We start from the raw sequence: 26,366 nt of genomic DNA, 5'->3' as shown, positions 1-26,366 counted from the left end.
TTTTCGAAGTTTGTTCCTTAAGGGTATCCCACAGTTGCCCCAAACAGTATTGAATCATTGAAGTGAGGGTGAATAAGAGCTTGGTACATTAGTTGTAAAGTCGCTTGGGGGACAAGGTTCCTTACTTTATGGCACCCATGCCATAGATACTTTTTTTGTGATCTCTCTCACATATTCCAGCCCAATCGAGATTATCATCAATTGTCACTCCAAGAGATTTAGGCTGTAGCGACTTTTGATAACTCGAAAATCATTATTTGCAAGGTTTCGGGCAACTGTTACAGTACTTAGCCTCGTCCTATTCCAATTTAACATGAACTCGGTTTAGTCATATTTAGAGAGAGTTTGTTTGCTCTTAGCCAATGGTGGAACATTTTCTAAATCTTCGTTTAAACTTTTCTGAATATTGTGAACATTGTTGCTAGCGTATGTTAGATTGGCATCATCAGCGTACACAGTGATGATGATGATGCGGGTGATGATGAATAAACTTTTATTTCAGTGTCAAGTCTTCAAGCTGGCCCTGAAAGGACTACTACTAGGGGACACTAAATTAAAATCCTATCAGTTTTCTAACTAATTAAAGAATATTTACAAAGAATAAAATTTACAAACACATACAGACTGTAAAACGTATTCGGATTTATCAAATAAAATAGTACTTATTGGCTAGGGGATGTCCTTATTGCCTATAAAATGTCGTTTATGCACAACATAGGAAGCATTTTTACAGCCCTCTGTGATTACAGCCTCTGTGAGGCTCGCAATTTTACACTCAGCCGTTGGGAAGATCGTTAATATATATTATTATCAACATACGCGGCCAAATAGAAAATCGGCCTCTTCAAAACACGCTCAGCGGGCCGCAAAAGACTGACAGCTGGCTGCTAACGGATTATCAGACCTACAGCTGATTGGTTCTTGCTTCAACTTTGTGATATGCCTATTATTTATAGACGATTTTACGAATTTTTTCGGTAATTTTAAATAAGTTCACTGGACTGAGTTGATTCTTTAATAGCTTGTTCAATCAACACTTACATGATGATTTGAAGTGACTTTGAATTCGTTATTCACTTAGCTTGTATTATTAAAACTCGCATTCTTGATGTCATTTGGCCTTGTTTATTGATAATAATGATAATGACATGACTTTTTGAGGGAATATTGTTTATTTGCGCCCTTGTGGTGTCATTTGCGGCCCGAGCGCGAAGACACCAGAAATTTAAGAGCCACTGCTAGAGAGGAGACCATTGATGGAACACATTTTTGTGTGGTCCCCTAAACATGACTGAAAGCATTGATGCGCAATACCATTAATACCGTAGAGGTTTAGTTTCGATAAAAGGATCTAGCGGTCCACCGTGTCGAAAGCCTTTTTTGAATCTAGGAATACAACAGCATAGATTTTGTCACGGTCAATATTATATGCCCATGTATTCGTCAGGCCTCAAGAAGAGCCGTCACAGTCGAATGAATAGCAACGAAAGCCCGACCATAGTGATATTTACAGATGATGTCGTGCTGTTTTAAATAGGCATATAATTGATCAGAGACAATTCTTTCAAACACCTTGGCCACAATTAACTGAGATCACAGAGATTGGGCGATAGTTGTTCGTCCACATTTCCAATCATCGGGAAAAATACCTAGACTAATTCATTAGTTAAAAATATCACAAATAGGGATGCAAATGAGATCTGTACATTCACGGATGAGCCTAGCAGATATCCTATCAAGACCAGTTGCCTTTGACTTGTTTAGTTTATTCAAAAGTGAAAGAACTTTGTTAACACTGGTAGGACGGAGCTGAAAACATTGGTCTATGCTGTAGATGTTCCTCTGATAAAGATCCGACCATCTGGAGAATCAATATTACGGCTAAGTTCTGGATCGATTGTAGCAAAATGATTATCAAATTCGTTCGAAAGCTCAGTTGGATTGGTTATTGACACTCCATTTACTTTCAGAGATGAGTTACCACTGTTTTCCCAGATTTATGCGATCGGAAGAAAGTTCATTGATAGTCTGCCAGGTCTTCCTTGAATCGCCTGTATATTGGTTAAAGCTGTTTTGATAATAGGCTTGCTTAACTAACCTAATCTCGAAATTTAAAATATTTCGTTGTCAGTTTTTTTTTAATTGCGTCCAATTGTTGGGATCGTTAGATTTGCATGCTTTAAGAATATCTCGATCATGCATTCGTTTCTTTAGCTCAGACGTAATCAAAGTTGAACTACGCGCGCGAACACGCATTGTCCTTAGGGGGCATATCTTTCAACGAGAGAGAGAAATGATCTTTTCCATTGTAACCAAACCACATCCTCTTCCTTCCAGTACCGATTTACTTACCAATATACACGTACTTGCCAACAAATGATGCACTTTTTGTTGATGTTTCCTACTTTCAATTTCAACCTAGTTTAAAATTAAATTTACCTAGGTTGAAATCATTTCAAACCTGAATTTCAAATTTACCTGTAACAACTACATCAATTAAAATTGCAGAGGTGGACGTTATTCTCGTTGGTTCAGTTATAAGCTGCTGCAGGCCATATGTATCTGTGATACTCATTAGTTTGCGAGTATCATTGTCATAGAGCGATTTTCAATCGAGTGTCGTAAAACCAAAACCAAAGTAATTACTTTGGCCAATCAAAGAGGGTGGAGACAATCCAGTAAACCAACCAAAACTCGAAGTAATTACACGTAACCGATACGAAGCGTGGGAAAATGTGCACGTACAAGCCGCGATTGGTTTTGGCTTCACTTCTGATTGGTTAAAAAAGTGGCGCGAGAACTTTGAACCAATCACTGAGTGAAGTAATGCAAAACCAAAGTAATTCACTAATTACTTTCGATACTCAATTGAAAACCGCTCTATCGAGTAGCAATCATGTCACAGTTTAAATAATCGCAGCTTTAGTGGATAGCACATTATTTCACCCTAAGCTTGCCTGAAAGTTCTTAAAATACTGTTGATTACCTTTGACATTAAGATGAAGTCCTCCTTGATTTAATCCCTTCTCAGAGATATTTCGATGCTGAATAAGTTTCCATCCATTCTGCCGACAGTAACTCTTACGATTCTTATTTGTTATTGTTACCGCTTTGTTGAACTTGTCCCGTCTGGAAACAAGCTATCGTATGGTGATTGAGGCATCAGATGAGTTTTCAACTGTCTAGCAAGATCTACGATCGAGTCGGCAACTTGCTGCGTTTCCTTCTGCTTGAGGTCGTTATATTAGTCCCGACGTGCAAAACGACTTGATCTGGCTAATTCCAAGTTAGGTTTAAGAAAATCCTCCATGGCTTTTGTGGTGGCACCAGAGAACGACTTCACCACTACCCTATGGCCAACAGCTTTCTCTTGAATATTTTTTTTATCATGGAGTCACCAATCAATAGGGTCGTCTGTACTTTTCCTGACATAGAATTTTCATTGTCACTTGGGTCATTAGCATTGGGTCGTTCAGTTTTCTTTGCTTTCCTTTGCTCGTTGGGCCGAGAACATCTCACGTCGTTCTCTTTCAGTACAGTTTGCAATTCATTGTTTTAGAGCCTTATTGCTGTCATCAAGCTTTTGTTTTCATTGATGAGGATTGTAGCTTCCTGCTTCATGCTTGTATGGCAGCCTTTATTTGAGGATGCCATAGCCTTTCTAGAGCGACGAAATGGTTTCATTTGCATAGGATGAACTTGCCTCTGATTTCAGCTTTTCGATTTCATGGCGGCATACCTCTCTCACTTTGGTTTCTATAAATGAGTATATTTCTTGATCTTGGATATGCGACTTTGTCTTGATAAATTTCTCCTTGACTTGTGAGTGTTTGTGGTCATTTTCAAACTTTTGGGAGATATGTTCAGATAATTTATCATGGCGGCGCGCAAACGTTCCACCAAAGTACACTTATTTCCACTCTACTTGAGACCCCGTTTATCTAGGTCAACCTTTAGTTCTTCAGTTTTCAGGGAAAGGATATATTTTACCGTCTAGAAACCGGTGTCATCTTCTCCCACTGCCATCGAAAGTTTGCTAGGTTCCTCAAGTCCATCGACTAGTTCAACTTGCGAGCGATCTGGGTAGGCATTCCAAAATAGCAGTGACCAAGAGGAAATAAAGGGGGAAGAGAGGGTATCCCCATAAAACTCTTTTCCATAGGTAATACGTCTCAAGTTATTTTTAGATCTATACTCCCACGCTGTACATATCCCAAGGGGATTAGCCAACAGCCATTCACATGGCGGGAACGTGTTCCGCGTGGATAGCCCACACTCAGAGAACACATTCCTGCAATATGATTGACTGTTGCCTAATCCGCTTATTAAGATATGTAAAGCGTGGGAATCGATCTAAAGATAACTTGAGACGTGTTACCTATAGAAAAGGGTATATATGGAGGATGAGCTCTCTTCCCTCTTTGTTTTCTCTGGCAGTGACATATTAATAAAGTGACAGTTTGTCACTGGTAAGATTTACATTTAAGGTCGAATTCAATTCCGTAGAGGGAAGAAGTCCATCGAATGGAGAGAGACTGTTGAAGGCCTATGCTCCTGAGAAGGAGTGAAGGGCGAATTGAATAGACCAGTTTTGATATATTAAAATTCAGTCCTAAACAAAAGACATCATCTCGAGGCTCTGGGGAACAAATATAAGGATTTGTATGAGTTTATTCTCCAGAGCCTCGAGATGATGCCTTTTGTTTTGGACTGAATTTTAATATATCGAATTTGGTACAAAACGGGTACAAAACGAATCTCCCCAAAATATACAACCACTTCGGGATGGCTAGCAAATCTTAATTGATTATTATAAATAAAAATTCGCTGTTGTTTGTAGTTGTTGTATAAACTTTTTTGATCAACGATAAATGAAAGAAGAATGTGCCACCTCCACGCTGCATTCACACCTACGATTTTTTGGAAGTGTTATTTTGCATTATGATGAAACCTAAAAGCAAAGCATTTCGTCTGTACTTGTGTTTTCTCAATTATACACGTTAAAACGCCCGAAATGTGATATAACGCTTCTTACGTAAAAGTATATTTCGCGCTGATAGACGGTTCAAGAGAACTTAAACAAGGATCACAATGCGGACGGCTTCGAAAACGCCACAGAACAATAGGCAGCGCTCACTGAACACAAACAATGGCACGCCCTGCACGTGCCTTTTAAATTTTGATATACATTTATTATCCGCTCTCGTCCTGACAACGACGTGGAATGACCAGATTTGAGGTTATGTAGAAGACGTGTTGACATAGTTACGGTGTGCAATCGCTTGGAACTGGTAATTTCAAACTTGCAGGTCATTATGTAGATATTCAAGTCCCAAAATAAACGTTCTCTAGAAGAAGAGGAGAAGAGAGGAATCATGATTTCTTTGCTTACTCGTTTTATGCTACCAGAGGTATAGAAGTCTTTTGCGAGTGACTCCCAGCCTACACTTTACTTAGCTTTCATCTTGACCCCTCTGATCATAATAAAGAATGAGAAGGGCGGAACGGTTGTCGGTGTCTTTGACGTAATTTTAAAGGCATTTTTCATTGCAGATGTTTCCAAGGCCCGACTGCGTTTTCTTTGGGAAAAGGAATTCAGTAAAGATGGGATTTAAGAAAATGCTTTGAATCGAAAGTTAGAGCATGACCATATAATGCTAAAAAAGTTGCTTTAAGAGTAAAATGAAAATCGAAATCTAGAAAACTGGGGCCGGTTCCTGAAAGGTGTAATAACTCTATTCCAGGGATAAATGTGTTGAAATAAGGGCCATTTATCTCTGGAATAGAGTTATTACACCCTTTAGGAACCGACCCCTGATTTCAAACGTTTTGCATTAAACTTTGCTTTGGAGGAAGTGTCGAGGTTATCTTTTTTGCTGTGACTCGATGTCCATTCAGTGTTTTAGGCGCATATAACTCTAAAGAAACTGATGGATCTATTTTCTTTGTTATAAGGCAATACTTTAGAAGGCACAGCTCCTAATCTTAGAAAAACATCGCAAGCATAATAAACAGAAAGTTACTTGCAACTACTTGTGAGAAAAAGGGGAGACATTTTCGAAGCAAGCGTTTTGCCAGAGCAGACGATTAGCTCATGCTATTTTCATTAATTGCTTCAGAGTTCGTGGATGGTGTAATTCCAGCTTTAGCCAGATTGATAACTAACGATTATTGCTCCGGGCACAAAAATTGCTTCCCAATTTTAAGCTTATTTATAAAAAAATTATTAAAACTGAGATTGACAGTACATTTTAAAATCTCGAGCTCATGCTCGGACTTATTCTTCATGAGCCTTATTAAGATGTTCATTCCTGCAGTAAACAAAATGCAAGAGACAATAATATTTCTCCTTAGAACACATATTTGCTTGATTGTCATCACTCCCCAAGACTTAAACTTAAGAGCGTTCAGGTGATGTACCCATTCATTCCGCGTTTGACGAAACCATTCCAATACTTCCAATGAGTCCCTCAAGTCCCTTTCAGTTAAGAATTCCAACCATACATCAAAATTTGAAATTCATCAAGGATACTGAGCCAATTCATCTTTGAACAAACATCGAGCCCATATTGCCTCAAATTTTCTCGGTACCTCGTCTGTTGTGAATGGCGTTTTGTTACGACAATATAATATATAATAATAACCCCTGCATAATTTTATTATAATCAAAAGGCATTATCTCTTTTCTACTGCACTCAACTGGTGCCACATTTGAAGAAGGTTATTACAATATCTCTATAGTCTTAATTTCTTAATTTGCCTTCCGGCAGAAAAAAAAAACATGCTGATGAGATTATTTGTTTTTGCATTCCTGTTGCGTTTTCAAAAGCAAACGAAATTTGTCATTTTTTATGACATGTTGTCATTGATAGCAAGAGCAACAATCATTTGAGCCAAAACGTCGAGTGTCTTCTTCTAAAATGACGACACAAACTGCTTTGCAACACAATTATTCGTTCAGAATTGGAATCCAAAACAGTTTGAGACGCCTATGATCTAAGGAAAGGAACTGCAGCTCTCAAAAGCCGCACATGCCTTGGAACAGCTGAAAGACAATTTTGTCGACTTCGTGTTCCTTGGGCGGCCCATTAAAGGAAAGGAAATTGTTAACACAACACAAACTATATTTTACTTTTGCACAAGGAAGCAATTTTATGCTAAGGACAATCAATGACATTTGGCTCAAAACAGGTGACTCCGCTAAAACCAATAGATGAGCAAGGAAATGAAAATATGAAACAAACAGTCACACTAATGGATTTTGTAATAATTTTAAGACAATGTTTGTTTTTCTCCATAAGCTCGACTCTAACTCTTCGGATGCGGCTCGAAGAGATCTCTAAATTCAGGTAAGACTTATTCTTTTCTTTTACGTAGTTTTATAAAACGAGCCCCTTCTATACATGACCTAGCCTCATCGGACAAAGAGTTTCGATCTCAGCCTTCATAAAATTTCATTTTCTATTCAATTCTAAAAATGAGAAAAAAAATTTTTTCGGTTTGGAAACAAACGTGCCTTATCATTCAAGTCCATAGTGCCAATGAGAGTCAGAAAATTAATACTAAACGGGAAAGTAAACAACACTAGTACTGACTGAACAAAATCGATGCTTCTTAGTTGCATTAGTAGTAGCCGATTAGTATAGTAGCTAGTGGTACCAGGATCATTCTTTATCATTAATATTAGATACATACCCTCACCCAAACTTGCAGGGTTTGCAGGTAATCAAAGGATCCAAAAATGAGAGAAAAACTAAGATCTCGCTTAATACAAATATTCTCGAAGGGTTTCAGTTCGAAAAACCCTCGAAGAGGAAAAAATATCTTTATTATTGCGTTTGATATTAACTTACAGGTGTCCAAAGTCCAAATTGTGAAAACTATGTTTATAAGTTAAATAAATCTACAAAAGGCATTTCGAAAAAAAGACCTTTCGTTTCAATTCTTTTTTGTCAAGCATACAGGTTTTTCAGCAAGGAAAAACAAGGATTGGCCATAGAGAGTTCTTTTGACCTTGCCGAGAAGACTCGTTACTAGCCGTATCGCAGTATTGAGTGTTAAAATGGCCGGAAGCCGTTTAAGGCTTCGAGATCTTCAAACAAATGGCATGTATCAGGCGCCCATTCACTGAACAATCATGGGAAATGCCTTCATCGCTTGTAGGATTAAAAAAGGTTCACTATGGAAAAAGAAGCTCATCACAAATTACCCTTTTTAGATGTTTTAGTTGATAATAATGATCCCATTTCTTTTCTAACTAGAGCTTACCGTAAGAAAACCTTTACTGGGTTATTAACTAATTATTTCAGTTTCACTTCGTACTCTTACAAAGTGAATCTCATCAGGACTCTTGTTGATAGGGCCTATAAGATTAACAACACCTGGTTGGGGCTACACGAGGACATAACTAAGCTTATGGAAATCCTAAAAAAGAATCTTTTCCCTGCCCATTTAATTGAAAGGGTTGTAAACCGTTACATTACTGGGACCCTAAGTAATCATTGTCCCCAGGGATCCCTTCCCACTTCGCCTATATTTTATTTTAAGCTACCTTACATAGGCCATTTTTCTGTCGTAACTCAGAAAAAGATCCGTCACTTTATCAAGCGCTACTGCAATGATTTGGACATCAAACTAGTTTTTTCCTCCTTTAAGATAGGCAACTTGCTTGGTGTGAAAGACCCTATCCCTGGCGGGCTTCGTTCACGTGTGGTTTATAAGTTTGTATGTGCGGGCTGTAATGCATGTTATGTCGGCGAAACAACCCGGCATTTTTCCACACGCGTGCGTGAGCACTTAGTCAGTGATAGGGCCTCTCACATTTTCAAACACCTACAGAATTCGTATAAACATAACAACTTTCTTTAATTTTCCAGACATGTTTCGACGGTACATCCGTCATCTTCAGTGTTACATATTTTGAAATCGCCGTTGAATTTAAAGCGCGCGCGATCTTACAAACTTCGTTACATTGCGTTGTCAATATTGCGTATTAAATCAAAACAGAACAAAACAAAAATTTAAATGAGTGACGCTTAGTTCCTTACAGGGAGAGAGTCAGGTTAATGTGTTTCACCTGCTGGTTGAGATTGGGCTTCTCCCATTTTGTGGATTCCTTAAGCTTCACTTGGTACTTAGTGGCTGCAGAGTCCAGGAAGGACTAAGGAACTAAGGAACTAAGCGTCACTCATTTAAATTTTTGTTTTGTTCTGTTTTGATTTAATACGCAATATTGACAACGCAATGTAACGAAGTTTGTAAGATCGCGCGCGCTTTAAATTCAACGGCGATTTCAAAATATGTAACACTGAAGATGACGGATGTACCGTCGAAACATGTCTGGAAAATTAAAGAAAGTTGTTATGTTTATACGACTATCTATATTGTTGCTGCTATCTAGACCTACAGAATTCCGAACAATGTCGCGCCCTGTCTTCAGGGGAATGTTTCCATATTTTAGATCACGCCTCTACGACTTTTCAACTCAAAATAAAAGAAGCTTTTCATATTCAAAGAGAACAACCTTCTCTTAATCAACAACTGCATCACGTAAATCTAAAACTATCCTTTTAATTCTCACATTGTCACGTTTTATGTACATTCCGTTGTTACTGGCATAATTAGCACTTTTTCCGTACTTATAAATTCAACTTAACGCTTTGTACATTAATCAACTGAAGATGACAGAAGTTCCTGTCGAAACATGTCTTGTAATTTCAAAAGTTTTGTGGTTTTCTTTAAATTTCAGATTAAAAATAAAGTTTAATTCGTTAGCTTGAGCCACTCGATTGGTTATGATAATTATGGGCACGCGGAAGAACCCAATTTGACTTCTGGAGAACTATATCACATCAAGAGTGAATTAGGTAAGGGTGTTGTTATGGGATGGGTGGGCTCCTCAGCACAGCCACAAATGAGTCTATTTTTAGAATACTCGTTCCCGCTAAAATTAGTTGAAAAGTCATCTCATGCCGGTTTCATTTCATTCCGGTTGCTGAATCGTTCAGTACGAATGACTCGGACCGGTCTGAAGTCGGACCGCGGAACCATGTAAACACGAAAGGATTTGAGATCGGTCTCAGGACGATCGAGATCATTGTTTTGAGCATGCGCAAGAGTGTTGTTGCATCATTTCAAGACGGCTGATAACAAGAAACAGTCGAAAGGGGCCAAAGTCCAGTCAGGGCCTAACAATGACAGCAAGACTTAGTAACCACTCCATGTGCTTTTAGGAAATAAATTTGTTATGGTCACCCGTTCGTGTTCCGGCGTCGCACGGTAAACAAATAGGTATCGGCGCTGTAGCGGCCAACATGACATAGTCATGTTTTTGTGTGGTTAAGTTTAAATTTGTTCTGTGAAGCAAAGTCACTTCAGCCGACTGGTCATTTCAAGTAAGGCGAACCTAATCGGTGAGAAAAAAAATATGTTAATTTAAGACTTGGTAACACAACTTAATTTTATTATTTATTTTTGAAAGGGTTCCTCAATCATCTAATGGTCTTGCTTAAACACCTGGCAAATTTCAGTGCGCCTGTATTTTTTCAACAAAAATAACCATTTTTGAACAGCATGAACCTACTGAAACGCCGTGAAAATCGTGCATGTTTATTGCATTGAACCGGACAGTATACTGTTACGTAATAAATTATCAGTAAACGCTGATATTTTGACATTTTGTTGACTCCTCTTCCAATTCTCTAATTGTCCTTCGAGGAAGGAAAGTCCGTATCTTTGCTAAACGACTTGAATAGGCAATTACCGACACCTGCAATCGATAACAGAAATCCGACCTAAAAGAAACTGTCAAAACAATCGACTAGGAAAAATTCGGATGACTATTCAAGAGCAGTAAGCTTTCTAATGCTTCTGTTAGCGGATCGAAAAGTTTAATCAGATTCATAATCACTTTTCTTCGAGAAACTAAATTGAGGCTTTAAAATTGACGTTTTCCTTCAATTACGTTCAGTTCAGTTTATTCGATACCCTATTTATACGAATTACAAAAGAAGCTTGTAAATGTCGGTTTAACAATAAATTTCGAGATAATGTGATGCCGGAGGAAGCCCAAGCAGAAACCATTTAAGATATTGGAAGTTGAGGGCTTCCTCTTAATTTAAATCACACAAATTAATTAGTTTTAAATTAAGAAGGTACTTACATTAAAAAAACTAAAGTGAGTGATGCAGAGGATGACTTAGACATGCAGTGAAAAGAAACTAAAATATTTTTTACTTAGAAAGACCTAACTAAAGAGCGTAAACTTGAAGGCATGTAAATTGGAATAATTCGGTACATTTCTGCATTTAGGATCTTGATATTGAATAGAAATTGATTATTATTCCCAAAGTTTGCATTGACGTTTTCCATCAACTTTATTTTGTTCACCGTGACATCTTAACAACGGAAAGAAAACCTAAACCGGAACAGAACTACAAATAATATTCTTTTTAATTATCGCTGAATCTTCTAATATCTACAACACCAAACTTATGTTTCTGGTTTCTGCTTCCCTTTGTCACGGAAGGAAACTCTTTTCCTTCATAGCTTTCATTCTTCGATTTGGATTGATTCCGCTTTAGATTTTCCGCTTATGAAAGTTCAAGTGGAGCAATGATGAGAGCAAATCGAGAAAAAAAGAGTCAGAACAAATCTCCAGTCCGGCTAGAGCCACAAATTTCTAGCAGTTGTCAAAGAGGAAACTGCCAACATTAGATTAAAATGTGAAAACAACGTTGTTTTATTGGACTTAACGATTAATTTAATCCCATATTTGTATTGCCCATAAACTTCGTTTTGTTTACGTCTTACCTACAATCTTAGGCGAAAACTTGACAAATAGTTCATTTTTCCATTTTCATTGATTTATCTGATATCGACAAGATCAAACTCTTGTAATGTTTCCACTTTCCTTCTCTCATGAAAGCGAACGCTTTATATTTCCGCTCATTAAAATCACCTGCCAAAGGAAGGAATGAGTAAGCGAAAAAAGCGTCGCTCAGTTGTGGAGAGAGAATATTTTGTTTTTTCTTACTTATTTTCTTAGTCTTGCTTTGAAGTCCAATCACGAATTCATATTTCTCAGTTTTCTTTTCCGTGTCAAGAAAATGGAAACGTTGCACAATAGGTCTTTCCTGTCACTCCTCTGCTAAGTTTTGTCTTTGTGGGTAGAATCTTCTGCGAATATTTTTGGTAGGATTCAGGGGGTAGTAGAAATGTGTAGATTTTTTCCGGTGGGCTATGGGTTGGCCGTTTGTTGCAAAATTCAACATTGTATATTTGTGTCAGTGCAAAAATTCATATTGATTCAACTTCAACACAGGTGTTGTCTATTTAACTACATTCATTCAAGTTCAACACGGGCTATTTTTGTGCAAGAAGAATATTTATTCAACTTCAACGCCCAAAGTTATGTTTTATGGAACGAATACATTTATTCAAATTCAACAAATTTATTTTCATATAATTTGTTATTCAACAAAGCTCCACCTCCCTACCCCCCTGCTACCACTTCTTCAAAAAGAAGAACCTGACCCGGAAACTTCATGTTGAAAAGCAGCAAGGCGGCCCAGAAACCACGTTTCAGCGAGTGTTTTGAAGATATTATTAACTTGTTGGCGTTATAGGAAGTTAAAACAGGCCTGCACGGACTCCTTCATTGTGGTTTTTGCGGTTTGCCTCGTGTTGGAGCCTAAAAGAAACTATAAGTTTGCTCCGACAAGCGTGCCTTTCGCCGTTGGATATCAAAGTGAGCTTTGTTTCTAATGTTTTACTAAATGTAGTGTTATGTACAATACTGAAAGCAAATGGAAATTCTGTATGGGTTGAACAGACATTGAAGGAATCGAACGTCTTGAATGCATATGTGTTTAGTGAAGTCGCAATTCAGTTTTCTGCTGTTTACATTTATTTTGCACTCAACTCTGCACAGTCTTCAGGTAAAAAATCAGTGGAAATGTGACAGTGAAGAATTATTTGAGAGCAAGCAAGGTTGTTGTATATTTTGTGGTTCATCAATCGCGGAAAAGGTTCTTCAGAAAAAGGGTTTGATCCTGAACTGTGAGAAATTACTTAATAGGCCATTTCCAAGTTCACGTCTGCCTCCTCTTCAAGGCGAATCTAAGTGCGAAGTTTTTCTTATGAAAATTAGTTTTTATTCATATGTAAAGTAGAACTAATTAACATCACAAAAACTTTGCACTTAGACTCCCTTTAAGAGGAGGCAGACATGAACTTGGAAATGGCCTATTGCATGTGGTTTGTGACACCGTGACGGATTGTGTTTCTCGTTTGCAGGCACGCAATTAAAATAGGAAGGATTTTTTGCCTCTAATATAATAGCAAATATGTTGTTTATTTCAATAAATGTTATGCTGGAAAAGGCATTTGTTAGATTTTTCGGCCGTTTTGGATTCATCGAGTTGTGAGATATTCGAGCTTAACTAATTTGCATACGTAGGTTGAAATTTAATTCTCGAGCAGTTTCCTCATAGAATCTCCGGCAAATGATTAATGGGTAGCCATAGTTTTTAACGTCAGAAAAAGATTTGTTTAATCACTCTAGTGTAAAATAAAGTCATTATTCATTTGAGAAGTCAACAATATTTCTTTAACTTTCTCTTTAATGACAGAGATTTCCCGCGAAGCTTTTTTCAACCTATTCACTTGAAATACAGTAAACACCCACATATAAGAACCTAGAATTTAAGAACCTGATAGGTTAAAAATTTCATTTTAGACCCCCCTTATATAAGAACCAGTTTAGCCTAAAACATGACCTTGAAATTTCAAGCGTCTAGAACAAATTTTAAACTACACAAATCTTGTTTAACGTCCGTCAGAGCAATTTACAGTTAGTTTTTTTGCAGACTATTTAACTTAAAGAAGAAACGACTGAGTTTTACTCAAGACCGTGTTTTGTTATAGCCTGCAAGCAGGCTCTTCCGTAGAAATGGCGAGCGGTCGAAATATAGGGGCTTGTGTTACTAGAAACTAGTGGCTAAGCCCTTATACAAAACCAGAGGCTACGTGTAGCCTACACTTTGTTCGAAGGATTTTAGCCGATTTCCTTTAACTTCACAGTATTTCAGCGGGTTTTAATTTTGATGTCACAATACCTTGATGTTTACATTTAAAACTGCACAAAACGGCATTAGAAAACAGACGCTTTGCAAGTCTCTACGATGATATTTAAATATATTTAACACTTTTTCTTAACAATACTGGGAGAATTACAAAATTACAATATCTGTTACAGAGTCATGCGATAACCGAAATTCGTTAATACATATTTCCTCGATAATCTGTCACGTAGTCTTAGTGGTTTAGTGGTTATCAAGATTGCCTCTGAAGGAAGAGATACCGAGGTCGAATCTCACTTGAACTGCCTTGTACAGCCAGAGCGTGACCCGAAAAAAAAATAATAAAAAAACAGCCCAAAAACGGAGTCGAATCCTATACTTTGCTATTTGAACAACGTAATAATTCAACGTGTGAACGTTGGAGACAAAGGGCCACGTCTGGGTGACCCTAAACCCCCACTTGAAAAAATTAACTGGAACGTTGCAGTTCAATACCACCCGACTCAGTGGCTTCTGTTTTTGTGTAATACTTACCGCAATCGACCCAGTTTACGCTCATAGAGCGTCTAGTTGTATTTGTGGAACGGGCGTTTTCACAGATCGAGTTATATTTTGGTTGATTTTCCTGCGAAACCTGACCTTTCCAGCTAATCTCAAATCTCAGTGCATGAGAAATTACTACCCATTGGATTGATATTGGTTACTCGTGCAAGCCAAATCGTATTTAAAGGGGTAGTGTCACGCTATTTTAGTCAACCTTCAAAACAAGACTAAAAGACGTCTTTGCATCTCTTTGCATCAATGAAGACCAAAAAAATAATGCTGTAGTTTTGTTGCCAATAACCATTCAGTAAAGTGCACTGAGGCTATTAATTCTTTCTTGTTTGCAGCCAAGGATGGAGAGGATGTAAATGGATTGAAACTTGAAAAAATTGGCCAATTTTGTCAAGTTTGGAGGCCGTGTCTTGAGAAACTCACCAAAAATTAATACGAATAGCTTTGTACCATAAATATATTTTACATCTTGTCAGTGGGTTATCAGGAGCGATGTAAGTGTGAGCTAATAGGGAGCTTAAGCACGCGCGTTTTTGACATGCGGAAGGCAACCGGAAGTGAGCTGTTTTCCCTTTTAACTTGTCTTCACACAACCACATTTACATTGCTAAGTATATTTTCTCCATTGGAGATGATGAGTATAAAAGACTAGGAGACAACGCTGTCCTGGCACTCGAAATGTTCTCTTCCGGTTGCCGTCCTCGTCTCAAAAACGCGCGTGCTTAAGCTCCCTAATGTACTAATTTAAGAGGTCGTCTGAAATGCTTGATCTGTGAAAATGCCCGTCGTTACATAGACCTAGTATTTGAGTTGGAAATTGATTTCATCAAACGAGTTGATACAGGTCGAATAATTACCGTGAAAGATTTGGAAAGCAAATCTTTCCAAATCTTTTCTTCGTGAAAGATTTGGAAAGCAAATCTTTCCAAATCTTTCACGGTGGTTATTCGACCTGTATCAACTCGTTTGATAAAATCAATTTCTGTTTCAATCTCCCACCAACGCAGTACCACAGTTTCTTTAGAAACTAAAATTTTGTTTAGCATTTGAGTTGTTTAAGTAATAGAGGATGACGTTTTCCGTGTTTCCATAGCCTCATCTAGACACGAGGGGGATTTGGGAGAATTCGAGACAGTCATGCAAACCGGAGGCGTACGTCTCGGGTTTCCATAAGTGTCGAGAATTCTCCTAACTTCCCCGAATTCGACAAATGAAGGAAAAAATTGAAGGAAAATTCTTGATTGAAACAGATTTTCTTGATACGCGCTCATATTTCCTACCAGCCAATCAAAACGGGCGTCTGACGGCATATAACCAATCAAAATTCGTGTGACGTCACAGCCGTGTTTCCATACTCTCATTTAAACACAGCTATTGACCAATGAGAGTGCGCGTACTATCCTAATTATTTTATAAAGTTTCTTGGTTATCGGCGCGGCTCCTGTCATTAAATATTCCAGAACGAAGCACTTTCAAAAATATGCCAATTTTTAGGCCAACGGATTTTAAACAAAAAGAGGATTAAAAAATGTCTTCTATGCGCGCAGTTCGTGCCGTGCATGGCAACAAATTTAGGGAGCCTTAGCAACGACGACGGGAACGGGAACGACAACGTCGTCTCAAAACATAAATTCTCATTATTGTAATCACTTCGAGACTATTCCAAGTTTTTCAACATGACAATGGTGTGGCAGTCCCTCAAGAATAAAACCGATATTAGTCAAGCTTAATTTAGCAGAGAAAAACCTCAAATTTGGCTGCTTCACGTTGTTGTTTTGTTGACGATGGCAACGAAATGGACAAAAAGGAAAAGCGCACGTGCAGAGCGTGCAAAGCTATTGTTTTTGCCTTCTAAATATGCAAATTAGTGATGTTCTCGTTGCCGTCGCCGTTGTCGTTGCTAATGCTCCCTTTTGGGTTTTTGCGTCAGCCCATGCACCAATTAAAGCCATTCAAAGCCATTCTTCAACTTCGCTTAATCATTAATGCAAACGTCATCGTTCCTCTCTAGAACAGTCTACCGCGGCCGAGTTTCATCTGCAAGACAAGTTTTGTCATCCCTAAACAACCGGATGAACCTTGCCATCGATACAGTTCCTTGACAGTTTCATTACTCGGGTAAGTAAATAACACATCTTTTAAAAGAAGGTCTTTAAGCCACTGAATGATAAACTGGCGCGCACGTTTTTTATCTATAAAGGAGCGTATACATTTGTCGCGCGATACAGCCTTTTGGCATTGCAGATTTGTCTGGGCATTTGTTTTTTTTTTTTTTTTGCGCTTTTGTAAGCAAAACACCTGGCAGTTTTCATTTCTCCAGGAAAATTGTTACATCGCAAGTTGGATAGTGTTCGTGAGTTTTCATAGAGAAAATATGAATCCCTAAGAAAGATTTGCAACAAAAAAGCCTCTACATTTAATGCCGCCTTAATGGCGAAAAAACTCTATATGCTGGGAAGCAATGGACACTAAATTGTACTCGGCCTTAACAGAACACTCGTCCGGAAGACAAAGGCTGGTTTAAAAAGAAATAATGGTTTTTCCCCCCACTGAGCAAACTCATTAGATGTTTGAATAACATTAGCGTGTCCTTTAGTTGAAGCAAGAATAATGTTATTGCAATCGATGTTGAATTGACCGTGACAGTGCAATTTTTTCCCTTCGCACGACTTTGCAAATTAGTTGCGCATAATTTAATGGAAAGATTTTATTGGTTACCTTCTCGAAAAAAGGTGTGTTTTGTGCGCCATCGAGGCCAAAAATACAGAAAAACATGAAACAAAAAGACATGTCGAGTTTCACAACCATCTCCATGTATTAACAGTGTTGATTCCTGGGAAGGAAAGTAGGAATCAAAAATGATCAGGGATTTAATTTTGATCCGTTGTTGCGCACCGTCGGTCGACTTCGCTTCGGGTAAAAGAGACGAGAGCTCGTTGGTTAACTCATTCCACATTTGACCAAGGTAAGGAAAGATAGACAGGAACCAACCCGAAAAAAAGTGAGAAAAACTGCGAGAACTGACATCACTGGCTTTTCAACTATTCAGTCTTAGCAGTATGGTGAGAATTGTGCCAACTAGCTCTAATTTAATGACTTAGTTCCCATGCACGAATCCCGCTATAGCTCAGTATGGCATTAGCGAGTGCAATACCATAAACTTTAATTTGTATTAGTGTATGCCTTGAAGGGTTCTTACGAAAGCTATCACTCACAGCTTCCAATCCCACGAGCGAGAATAACAAAAGAAACTTAGTTTAACAATTTCCGCCTAGCCTATTTTGTAAGAAAATTTACCACCTGACGAGAGAATTCCACATTAATTTTCACGCGAAAAACAGACATCGCACGAATCGCGATATTGTTTTTCAAGTGAAAATTGACAGGAAATTCACGAGTCATGAGATGAAAATGGCATAGCTTTTTGAAAGACGAAGTTATTTAAAATTAATTTACCTTTTGGTGAATGTTGCAGTCGTCAATGCTCGCCAAAAAAGCTGTCTCCACTGTCAGGAGCCAGGAGAGTCTTATTTTTTCTCACTTCAGCCACATTTTTTTGCAAAATTGCTTTGAAAGTATAATTGTTTCCAATTCTTGGCTCCGTTGCTACCGCGTAAGGTCACGTGTTGCTACGTTGTAACATCGGTCGGCCTCATTTTAAAGTCGCAATTCCACACCGTATACCTCGTCTTGATAGCAAATCAGATTAAATTACGCGCATTCCTCTATAGATATGCGATTCTATTGGATATTACCGCGTTATTAATATCCCGATATTCAATTCGTCCGGGAAAGAGACCACCGCATATTCAATATATCTACTATTCAAGATTAATAATTGATAGATCCTAGACAGGTATATCTCGCCGGCCATTTAATTGAGAAGGGCTTAAAAATAAATAGGTTGCATCTTTTACTTATAAGAGCTTTTCAATCTTCTTATGTTATAATTAAGTCTGATAAGATTGCTCTTATTCGTTGATGGCATGATCAAGAGATCAGTTTACAATTTCTCCTTGCATTCTTCTCGGTTATCAGACATCACTTCCCAAGAGAATTATGCAAAACATCACCACAAACGAAACATCTGTTTTTGAACAAAATATTACAGAACAGTAGACGAACATGTGTTAATATCAGTTTGGCCCTGTTGAGATGAAGGAGCTGGTAACTCGGTAATATGTCCAGTTCAGTTTATTATTTTGGCCATAAAACATGAAATGTGTACATTATTATTATTATTATTATCATTATCATTATCATTATCATTATTATTATTTTTATTATTATTATTACTATTATTATTATTATTATTATTATTATTATTATTATTATGCAGTATGTTGTACGTAAGTATGCTTACAGATATAAGCAGGAAAAGGCACTATTGTGTAACAATCCCTACTGTTAAACCTATTTACAAACGAATTGGTGATAACTAACGAACCAGAGAAAGGAACAAGAGTTTATATGGAAAGGCTTGTCAAAACATCAATCAACTGGAAAGTGGCTTGACAGAAATCACACAAAATTCGAATTTATGGAAAAACAAGTGCTTCAATGTTCGGTTTCAGTCCGTAAAAAACAGCAAAAAAGAGGATCTAGGTAATTTAAGTTCAGTGAAAACCGGCCGAATTGTTGCCCATGAAAACCTGCACGTTTCCGGCCTGACAATTGGAAAACAAACTGTTCATTGCTTGCGGCTGGAATCTGAAAACCTGTTGGGAATTTTGTAAATGAAGAACTCCAGCGTGAGGACTTTTTGAGCTTGAAAGAACTGCTGGACCTGGCGACGACTGAGGTCTTCCATCCAAAGCACTTGACAGAATATCTGAGCAAGCCTTTTACTGACAGCTTCAATAATACCCAAGGAAAAATTCGGAAATTCATTGCCATTTCTGCGGATTATGGCGTGAGCTTTCGTTTGTTCCGTGCTTTGTACTCTCATAAACAACAGCGGAGGGGTTGGCCCGGTGGTAAGATCTCTGCCTTCCAACCCTAAGGTCGCGGGTTCCATTCCCGGTTCTGCCGAGACTGGAATATTTGGCGACCTTCTTTCCCGCTAAAGTTCACTCAGCTTTCCATCCTTCCGAGGTCCGTAAAATGAGTACCAGCATGCATGGACTGCTTAGAAGCGGCTGCAATTTGCGCCTATATATGCTTCCAGTCCGCTGGGGGGTAAATTTATCATTGTAAAGCGCCTTTGAGACGTATGTGATAAGGGCGCTATATAAATGCACCACTTTACTTTTTTTACTTTTTAAAGCACGCTGTTTAAACCAATGAGAGCGCGCGTTATATAGAAACTTTACCATAATCTCTATTAGATATAGCAGTTATGGATTTAAGAATGCCCCTAGTCAACCAAGACTTGTACAGAGGAGTATCTTTGGCCTTAACTTTTTTCAGAAGGAAGCAATTTAATAACTGTTGAGAGTTAAGACGCTTTCCATTTGACAGAACTGACCGGGCTTCAAACACACTTTCAGTGAGGATGACATACACTCCTCCCGAAGAATGCGAGGGATTATCATGAAAGTGTTCGTTCAAATTGTTGTATTTTCTTTGCAAACTGATGGGTCTGGCCAGCCAGTTCTGACAAAAGGAAAGCGCCATAAGTTTGTTTAATCAGTGACCTAGAAACTTTAATAGGTCTTTTCGATATATTAAAATTCAGTTTGATAGTGAGGCAGTGAGGACAGAGACAAAGGAAAGTGGATGATATGTAAATATTTTACACATTCATTCCCAGGTGTTTCTATTGTTTTTGTCCTCACTTCTTTAGCATCAAGCTGACCATCTGATCTTTCGAAAGTGGCCTCTTACTTGGTATCACAGATGTGTGAAAAATTTTAATGTTCATTTGCAGATCATTATTTAACGTTGACTTACCCAAGAAACGATGAACGAGACGGGGTACGATTATGATGGGAAAGTGAAAAATGAAGACGCCGTGTGGATACTCACGAATTCGTTTATCATTCTGACCATGCAATCAGGATTTGGACTTTTAGAATCCGGAATGGTTTCGTTGAAAAACGAAGCGAATATTATGGTAAAAAACGCTGTAGATGTGGTCTTCGGCGGATTATCTTACTGGATGTTTGGGTATGCCTTCAGTTTTGGCAAGGGTAATCTTGGTAACCCCTTTTGTGGTATTGGGTATTTCTTCACCGACGCTGACGATAAAGAAATGGGACAGGTTTACTCGGAATATTTCTTCCAGCTTTCATTTGCTACGACTGCAACCACAATAGTTTCTGGTGCTATGGCAGAGAGAATTAAACTGAAAGCTTACATTTTATATTCGTTTCTTAATACTCTAACGTACAGTTTTCCCGCTCATTGGGTCTGGGGGGAAACGGGTTGGCTTCGCCAGTTGGGCGCTATCGATATTGCGGGGTGCAGCGCAGTTCATCTGGTCGGCGGAGTAAGTGGACTGGTAGCGACTATGATGCTGAAACCACGATACGGGAAGTTTGATGCGAACGCGCCCCCCAAACAAATGGCGTCCCCGACAAATGTTGTATTAGGAACATTTATGCTTTGGTGGGGCTGGTTAGGTTTCAACTGTGGGAGTACTTTTGGAGTAACGGGTATGAAATGGAAGTTAGCTTCAAGGTGAGCATACAATTCGTGCAATTCTCTATTTAATCGTAACGATTATAAAGTTCTCGAATCTTATTGCCTCTGTGCCTACTTGTCGCGTAATTGGTGCGCGGTCACGTGAGGGTCCAATTACAGGTATCCAATATGAACAACTCCAAATTGGATACCTGTAATTTGACACCTACGCCATTCGCACTTGGATGGGGTCTTTCTTGCTGTTTTCCTACTGTTTGCAAAACAGATTGAATATAATTTTAACTTATTCACACCAAAAAGTATTCAAGGACATTTTATCCTCGAATTTTGTTCTAGACACGAGTAACTAGTAATTGAACCTCGTGTCTTACGATTCAAAAAGTAATCGTGCTCGTAATTTCAAATCACTCTCACGATTACTCACTGAATTGTACTCCACTCCGTCCAATTACTATTACAAATTGGCCCCGGAAAGGTGATTAATTTCAATGGCTCATTCATTCATTCATTCATTCATTCATTTGTGCATCCATTTTTTCACTCACTCACTCACTCATTCTTGATTCAATCGCTCAATCGTTTGTTTATATATTTAACTCTTTGTCTCTTCTCGTGTAGTCCATCTTTATTTCTAATTTGTACGCTGATGATCGAGAAACCTTCACATTTTAATTCTGCGAAAAACTCTCTCCTTACATGGAGTTTCACGAGGGGATAATAGGATGGTATAATTTATTCAAGTTAAATTTAAACGATCATTTTAAGGATATATGCCATCTCGCTTCTATTGGGTTTTTTGTTTTTGTGTTTTGTCGTGCATTTTAAACGGATACTTCTTGTTTATCAATCGTTAGGTCAGCGGTTGTCACGATAAATGGTGCCATAGGAGGTGGAATTGTCGGGACAGCTTACAGGTGTGTTTAATACGGCCTTCCAAATTAAACATTCTTAACTTAACAACAAAACATCACTGACTTGCTTTATTTTCCATTAGCTGCTTACAAGGACCACGATAAACCCGAAAGAGACCAAGTTCAAACAATGAACATGATTTCGAGGCTCAGAGAAATAAAAATAAGTATTTGTATGAGTTTATTCCCTATAGCCTCGATATGATGCCTTTTGCTTAGGACTGAAAATTGAATTGGGCTATTAGCAGAACTATTTTAGACATTTTAGGCCTGCTACTTCAGTAGACTGCACAAAACAAATCATAGATACATATACTTTTTGTCTTTGGCCAACAAAGCTTGTACAAAATAATTTGCACAAAACAAAATTAGGAAAAAATAACGGTGAAAAGGGAATAACAGTTGCAGAAATACGGACTGTAAAAGTGAAAAAAAAAAAAAGACAGGCGAACAACAGAAAGTACAAAGAAGAACTTCACAGGAAAGTAGAGAGATTTTAAAAAGACTTTATTTTTATTTTATTAGATCCAGTCAAAGTAAGGGCATGTACTTAGAAACGTTTATCTCAGTTCTACTCGAAAACTCTGGGAACTCCGTTTTTACGAACACCGTTTTTTCTTATTGTTCGTGAGGAACAGTCAATTCAAGGCCACCGATCAGAAATTTCGGCGTATACATAAAGCTAAGATCAAGCGCACTGGTGTGACGAGAAAGTGGCGCCCGACTTTTGCGAACTAATATCCTCAGCTGAATACATCAAAGCAAAACACAAGCGCCACTGAGATGTAAAGACGAATAAAAGCTGTCTTTGGCATACAGTACTTCCCTATTTGATAATGAAGTTGTTACTGCCCCGCAAGCAGAAGTTTCCGATCATGTCCGGCTTTCGTTTTTGTCTTTTTACGGCTGTCTTTAGCGCAACTTTTCTTTATCCCGCAAGAAAAATCTACGTCTTGAAACGATTCCTCTCTTTGTTGAACATACCGCTTTCCAACAAATTCTGAGGTTTTTAAAATGCCACTTCCCTGTAATTGGCCATAAGAAAAGCCTTTTTCCGCGCTTTGTGGTTTGAATGACAGGAAAAGTTACTATTTGACCAAACACGGAGATTTGGTTTGTTTTAAGATAGTCGTTTCTATAGTGACGGAAGCTTACTGCAAAAAGAATCTTTTTTCTAGCAGGTTTTTCTAGCAGGGAAATAAATAAGCAGCTGTTAATACACCCTTAAAAGAAGACTAAAGCGACAACGACGATATAAGAAACAGGTTTTTTCTAGACGTTTTTCAATATAATTTCCACTCCGAATGGTTTTTGTGTCCTTCTCCTTACTAAATAGATACATTTGAATGAATATTTCATGTTATTTAACTCTTCCTCTCCAGTTACATCACCTACAAAAAGCAGATAAATATTCCCATTTTCGTCACTGGTATCCTGTCAGGCCTTGTCGGCATTACAGGTAAGTAAAGGAGTTTTGTCAGTCGTATTTCTTTAAGCTAAAAATACAGTTGGTGGAGCCGTTTGCCAAAACATTTAGCATCAGCACGGTTGATAAGGGAAAAGGACAACTGATCATGAGAAAGATTCAAAGTGTGGCGTCTCAAAAATTGATCGTTTTTATAGTGGAGACGCATTATCCGTCTGGATGAACTTGGTCAAACGTTTGTTAATTAATTGTTTGTCTGGTTATGCGTCTTTATCATTAGAACGGGCACGAGACAAATTATCCGGCTAGAAGAACTATCTTTCGTTGTGCGTCTTGAACGACGAATAACACGAGAGACGCATAACTCGACTGGACGGATTATGCGTCTCTAGGATAAAAACGGCCATTAGGCTGCACTCAATAGACGTTCAAATTGGGGTTATATTTTTCGTAAGTGATAAAGAATGCTCCTCAAGCACTTAAAGCGAATACGACCTGATTGTTTTGAAGGCGGTTTCTTCTATATGTTCTTATCCATGTTAATCGATCCGCCATTGAAAACACACTTACTTTGCTTAAAAAATTGTCATGAGGACGACCGGGGACAAGATTAGACTTGTGAAATCACCGATTGTTTGCAAATGCGTATTTCGGTCACTTTGCGGTCATAAAAGTGTGGGCGATTTGTTCTCGTTCTTCGGAATCAGTAATCTTCTTGTGAACTTTCTTTGACAGCCATTTGCACTCTCGCACGTCCCTGGGAAGGTCTTTTAATAGGTGCCATTGGAGCATTGCTGGCATGCCCTTGTTGTGCTCTTCTCGACCGTCTCAAAATCGACGACCCTGTCGGTTGCGTACCAACACATGCAGTTGCAGGAATCTGGGGCTTAGTGGCCGTAGCCTTCTTTGCAGAGAAAGACATCCTTCAAGCCGACTTTATGGGTGAATTTGGAATCTTTAAGGGTGGTAGTTGGCGCTTTTTGGGCGTGCAACTTTTAGCGGTCGTGTCAATTTCTGCCTGGTCTGCATTAACAACTTACCTTGAACTACTATTCGTAGATAAGGTGGTCGGATTGCGCATGAGCTTAGAGGACGAATTGCTTGGAGCCGACCATATTGAGCATGGAATCGAGTACGGAAATCCAACTCCCTGTTGCACAGCAAAGGTCAACTGCCAAGGCAACCACACTGGTGTGGATAACACTGCGTATAATGCGGACGAAGAGATTGAGCGTCCACCAACAACTCCAGGCTTGCATCTTGATCCACTGGAAAGATACCCTAATGATCCGGGAAATTACGATCTGAAGACTCTAGCATGGCAATGACGAAAAAACCTTCAGTGCAGGCAGGACACTTAAAGGGAACGTCCACTAAAACAACAAAATAACTTTAAACCACAGAACATAATGTTTTCAATTAAAGTTGTTCAACTTTTTCAAATGAAAGCGTTGGTATTTGAAAAAATTGGATCTCAAAAACGCTTGTTTGGGCTTTCAAATTTCACCGTCGCCGCCATCTTGAATAATTGTGACGTGCGTGGTTGACCTATTGTTCTGACACAAACAGCGTTTGTTCTGGAGCAATAGGGCAACCACAGCAGCAACGAGAACGTCACAAATTAGCATATTTAGAGGGCAAAAACAATAGCTTTGCACGCCCTGCACGTGCGTTTTTCATTTTTGTCCAATGATTTCTTTGTCGTCGTCAGCAAAACAACAACGCGAAATAACCAAATTCGAGGTTTTATGGAGGACGTCAGCACCTGGAGACAAAGGTTGTTTACCATTTACCACAAAAATCCGGAAATTTTGGTTGGAATGTAAATGGTAAGCCTCTTTTGGTCTTCCCAAACGGAAAATTTCCCGAGAAAACGGAATTTCTTGAAAGGTGGTCCAAAATTCCCAAACCGAATTTCCAAACGGAAAACGTGTTTACCATTTGCATACTCCCATGATTTTGCCTCCCTCCAGACTCTCTCTTTAACCTTGAACGGATTTTGTAAATGGTACACGCCGATCCCCACTAAATTTCCCATTTGGGAGTTTTTGCTCACCATTTGAACAAACCTAGGACCAACCGGTTCCTGCTTGTAAATGGTAAACAACCAATATTCCTTTTTGCCCCTAAACTAGGCTTGACTCACATCGGTTTCATTCCTGAGGGACTACCACAACATTGTCATGTTAAAAAGCTTGGAATAGTCGCGAAGTGATTGCAATAACGCCAATTTTATGTTTTGAAATGACGTTCTCGTTGCCTTTCCCATCGTCGTTGCTAAAGCTCCCTAATTATCAAGATGGCGGCGCCCGGGTAATTTGAAAGCCAAAACAAGCATTTTTGAAATTCATTTATTCCGAATATAAACGCTTTCATTGGAAAAAGTTGGAGCAATTTTAATTGTAAACATTATGTTCGTTGGTTTAAAGTTATTTTTCTGTTTTAGTGAAGGTTCCCTTTAAAGATCATTAAATGGCCGGAGAAGAATTAGAAAATTGTTTACTCGGTGTAGTGTTTGCAACACTCCCCATCCTCTCTACCTCAATCAACCATCAGCAGCCACTTTGAGCTGAGAGGACCTATGATCTTTCCCTTAATTTCATGACGAAACAAAAGACCTTTTGGCAATATTTTATATCCGTTCATATTCGACTAAGCTTGAGCGGGATAGAACTCCCTATTCACAACTGAAGAGATCGTTTTAGGTTTCCTCGGTAATAGAGATGTGTACCAATTCGGGATATTAAAGGTAAATTAAATAAAATCAAATGGTTGATGATCAAACAAAAAGCATGTCTATGATAGAAA

At 38.5% G+C, this 26,366-nt stretch overlaps 2 protein-coding genes across 5 annotated transcripts in view; both read left to right on the top strand.

Annotated features, from left to right (window-relative positions):
* LOC138015008 (small ribosomal subunit protein eS1) overlaps window positions 1–26,366 on the top strand; it is a 54,099-nt gene that overhangs the window by 10,076 nt on the left and 17,657 nt on the right. The window lies entirely within an intron of this gene.
* LOC138016603 (putative ammonium transporter 3) overlaps window positions 6,893–26,366 on the top strand; it is a 19,833-nt gene continuing 359 nt past the window's right edge. The window contains exons 1-9 of one of the 4 annotated variants that reach the window (XM_068863778.1): window positions 6,893–7,191; window positions 7,302–7,349; window positions 9,749–9,866; window positions 14,972–15,130; window positions 16,648–16,754; window positions 20,506–21,257; window positions 22,076–22,135; window positions 23,515–23,591; window positions 24,294–26,366. The exon at window positions 24,294–26,366 is cut by the window's right edge and continues 359 nt beyond it. In XM_068863778.1, the coding sequence (XP_068719879.1) occupies window positions 20,539–21,257; window positions 22,076–22,135; window positions 23,515–23,591; window positions 24,294–24,886 (1,449 nt within the window). In that variant the 5' untranslated portion in view covers window positions 6,893–7,191; window positions 7,302–7,349; window positions 9,749–9,866; ... (1 more) ...; window positions 16,648–16,754; window positions 20,506–20,538 and the 3' untranslated portion in view covers window positions 24,887–26,366. Of the gene's footprint in view, window positions 7,192–7,301; window positions 7,350–9,748; window positions 9,867–10,272; window positions 10,413–14,971; window positions 15,131–16,647; window positions 16,755–20,505; window positions 21,258–22,075; window positions 22,136–23,514; window positions 23,592–24,293 lie in introns of those variants that run through there. The other 3 variants (XM_068863780.1, XM_068863779.1, XM_068863781.1) reach the window with 3 other exon arrangements.

This window comes from Montipora capricornis, chromosome 9 (genome assembly GCF_036669925.1).
Source record: "Montipora capricornis isolate CH-2021 chromosome 9, ASM3666992v2, whole genome shotgun sequence".
NCBI classification, from domain to species: Eukaryota; Metazoa; Cnidaria; class Anthozoa; order Scleractinia; family Acroporidae; genus Montipora; species Montipora capricornis.
This window is presented reverse-complemented; position numbering and strand designations above follow the sequence as displayed.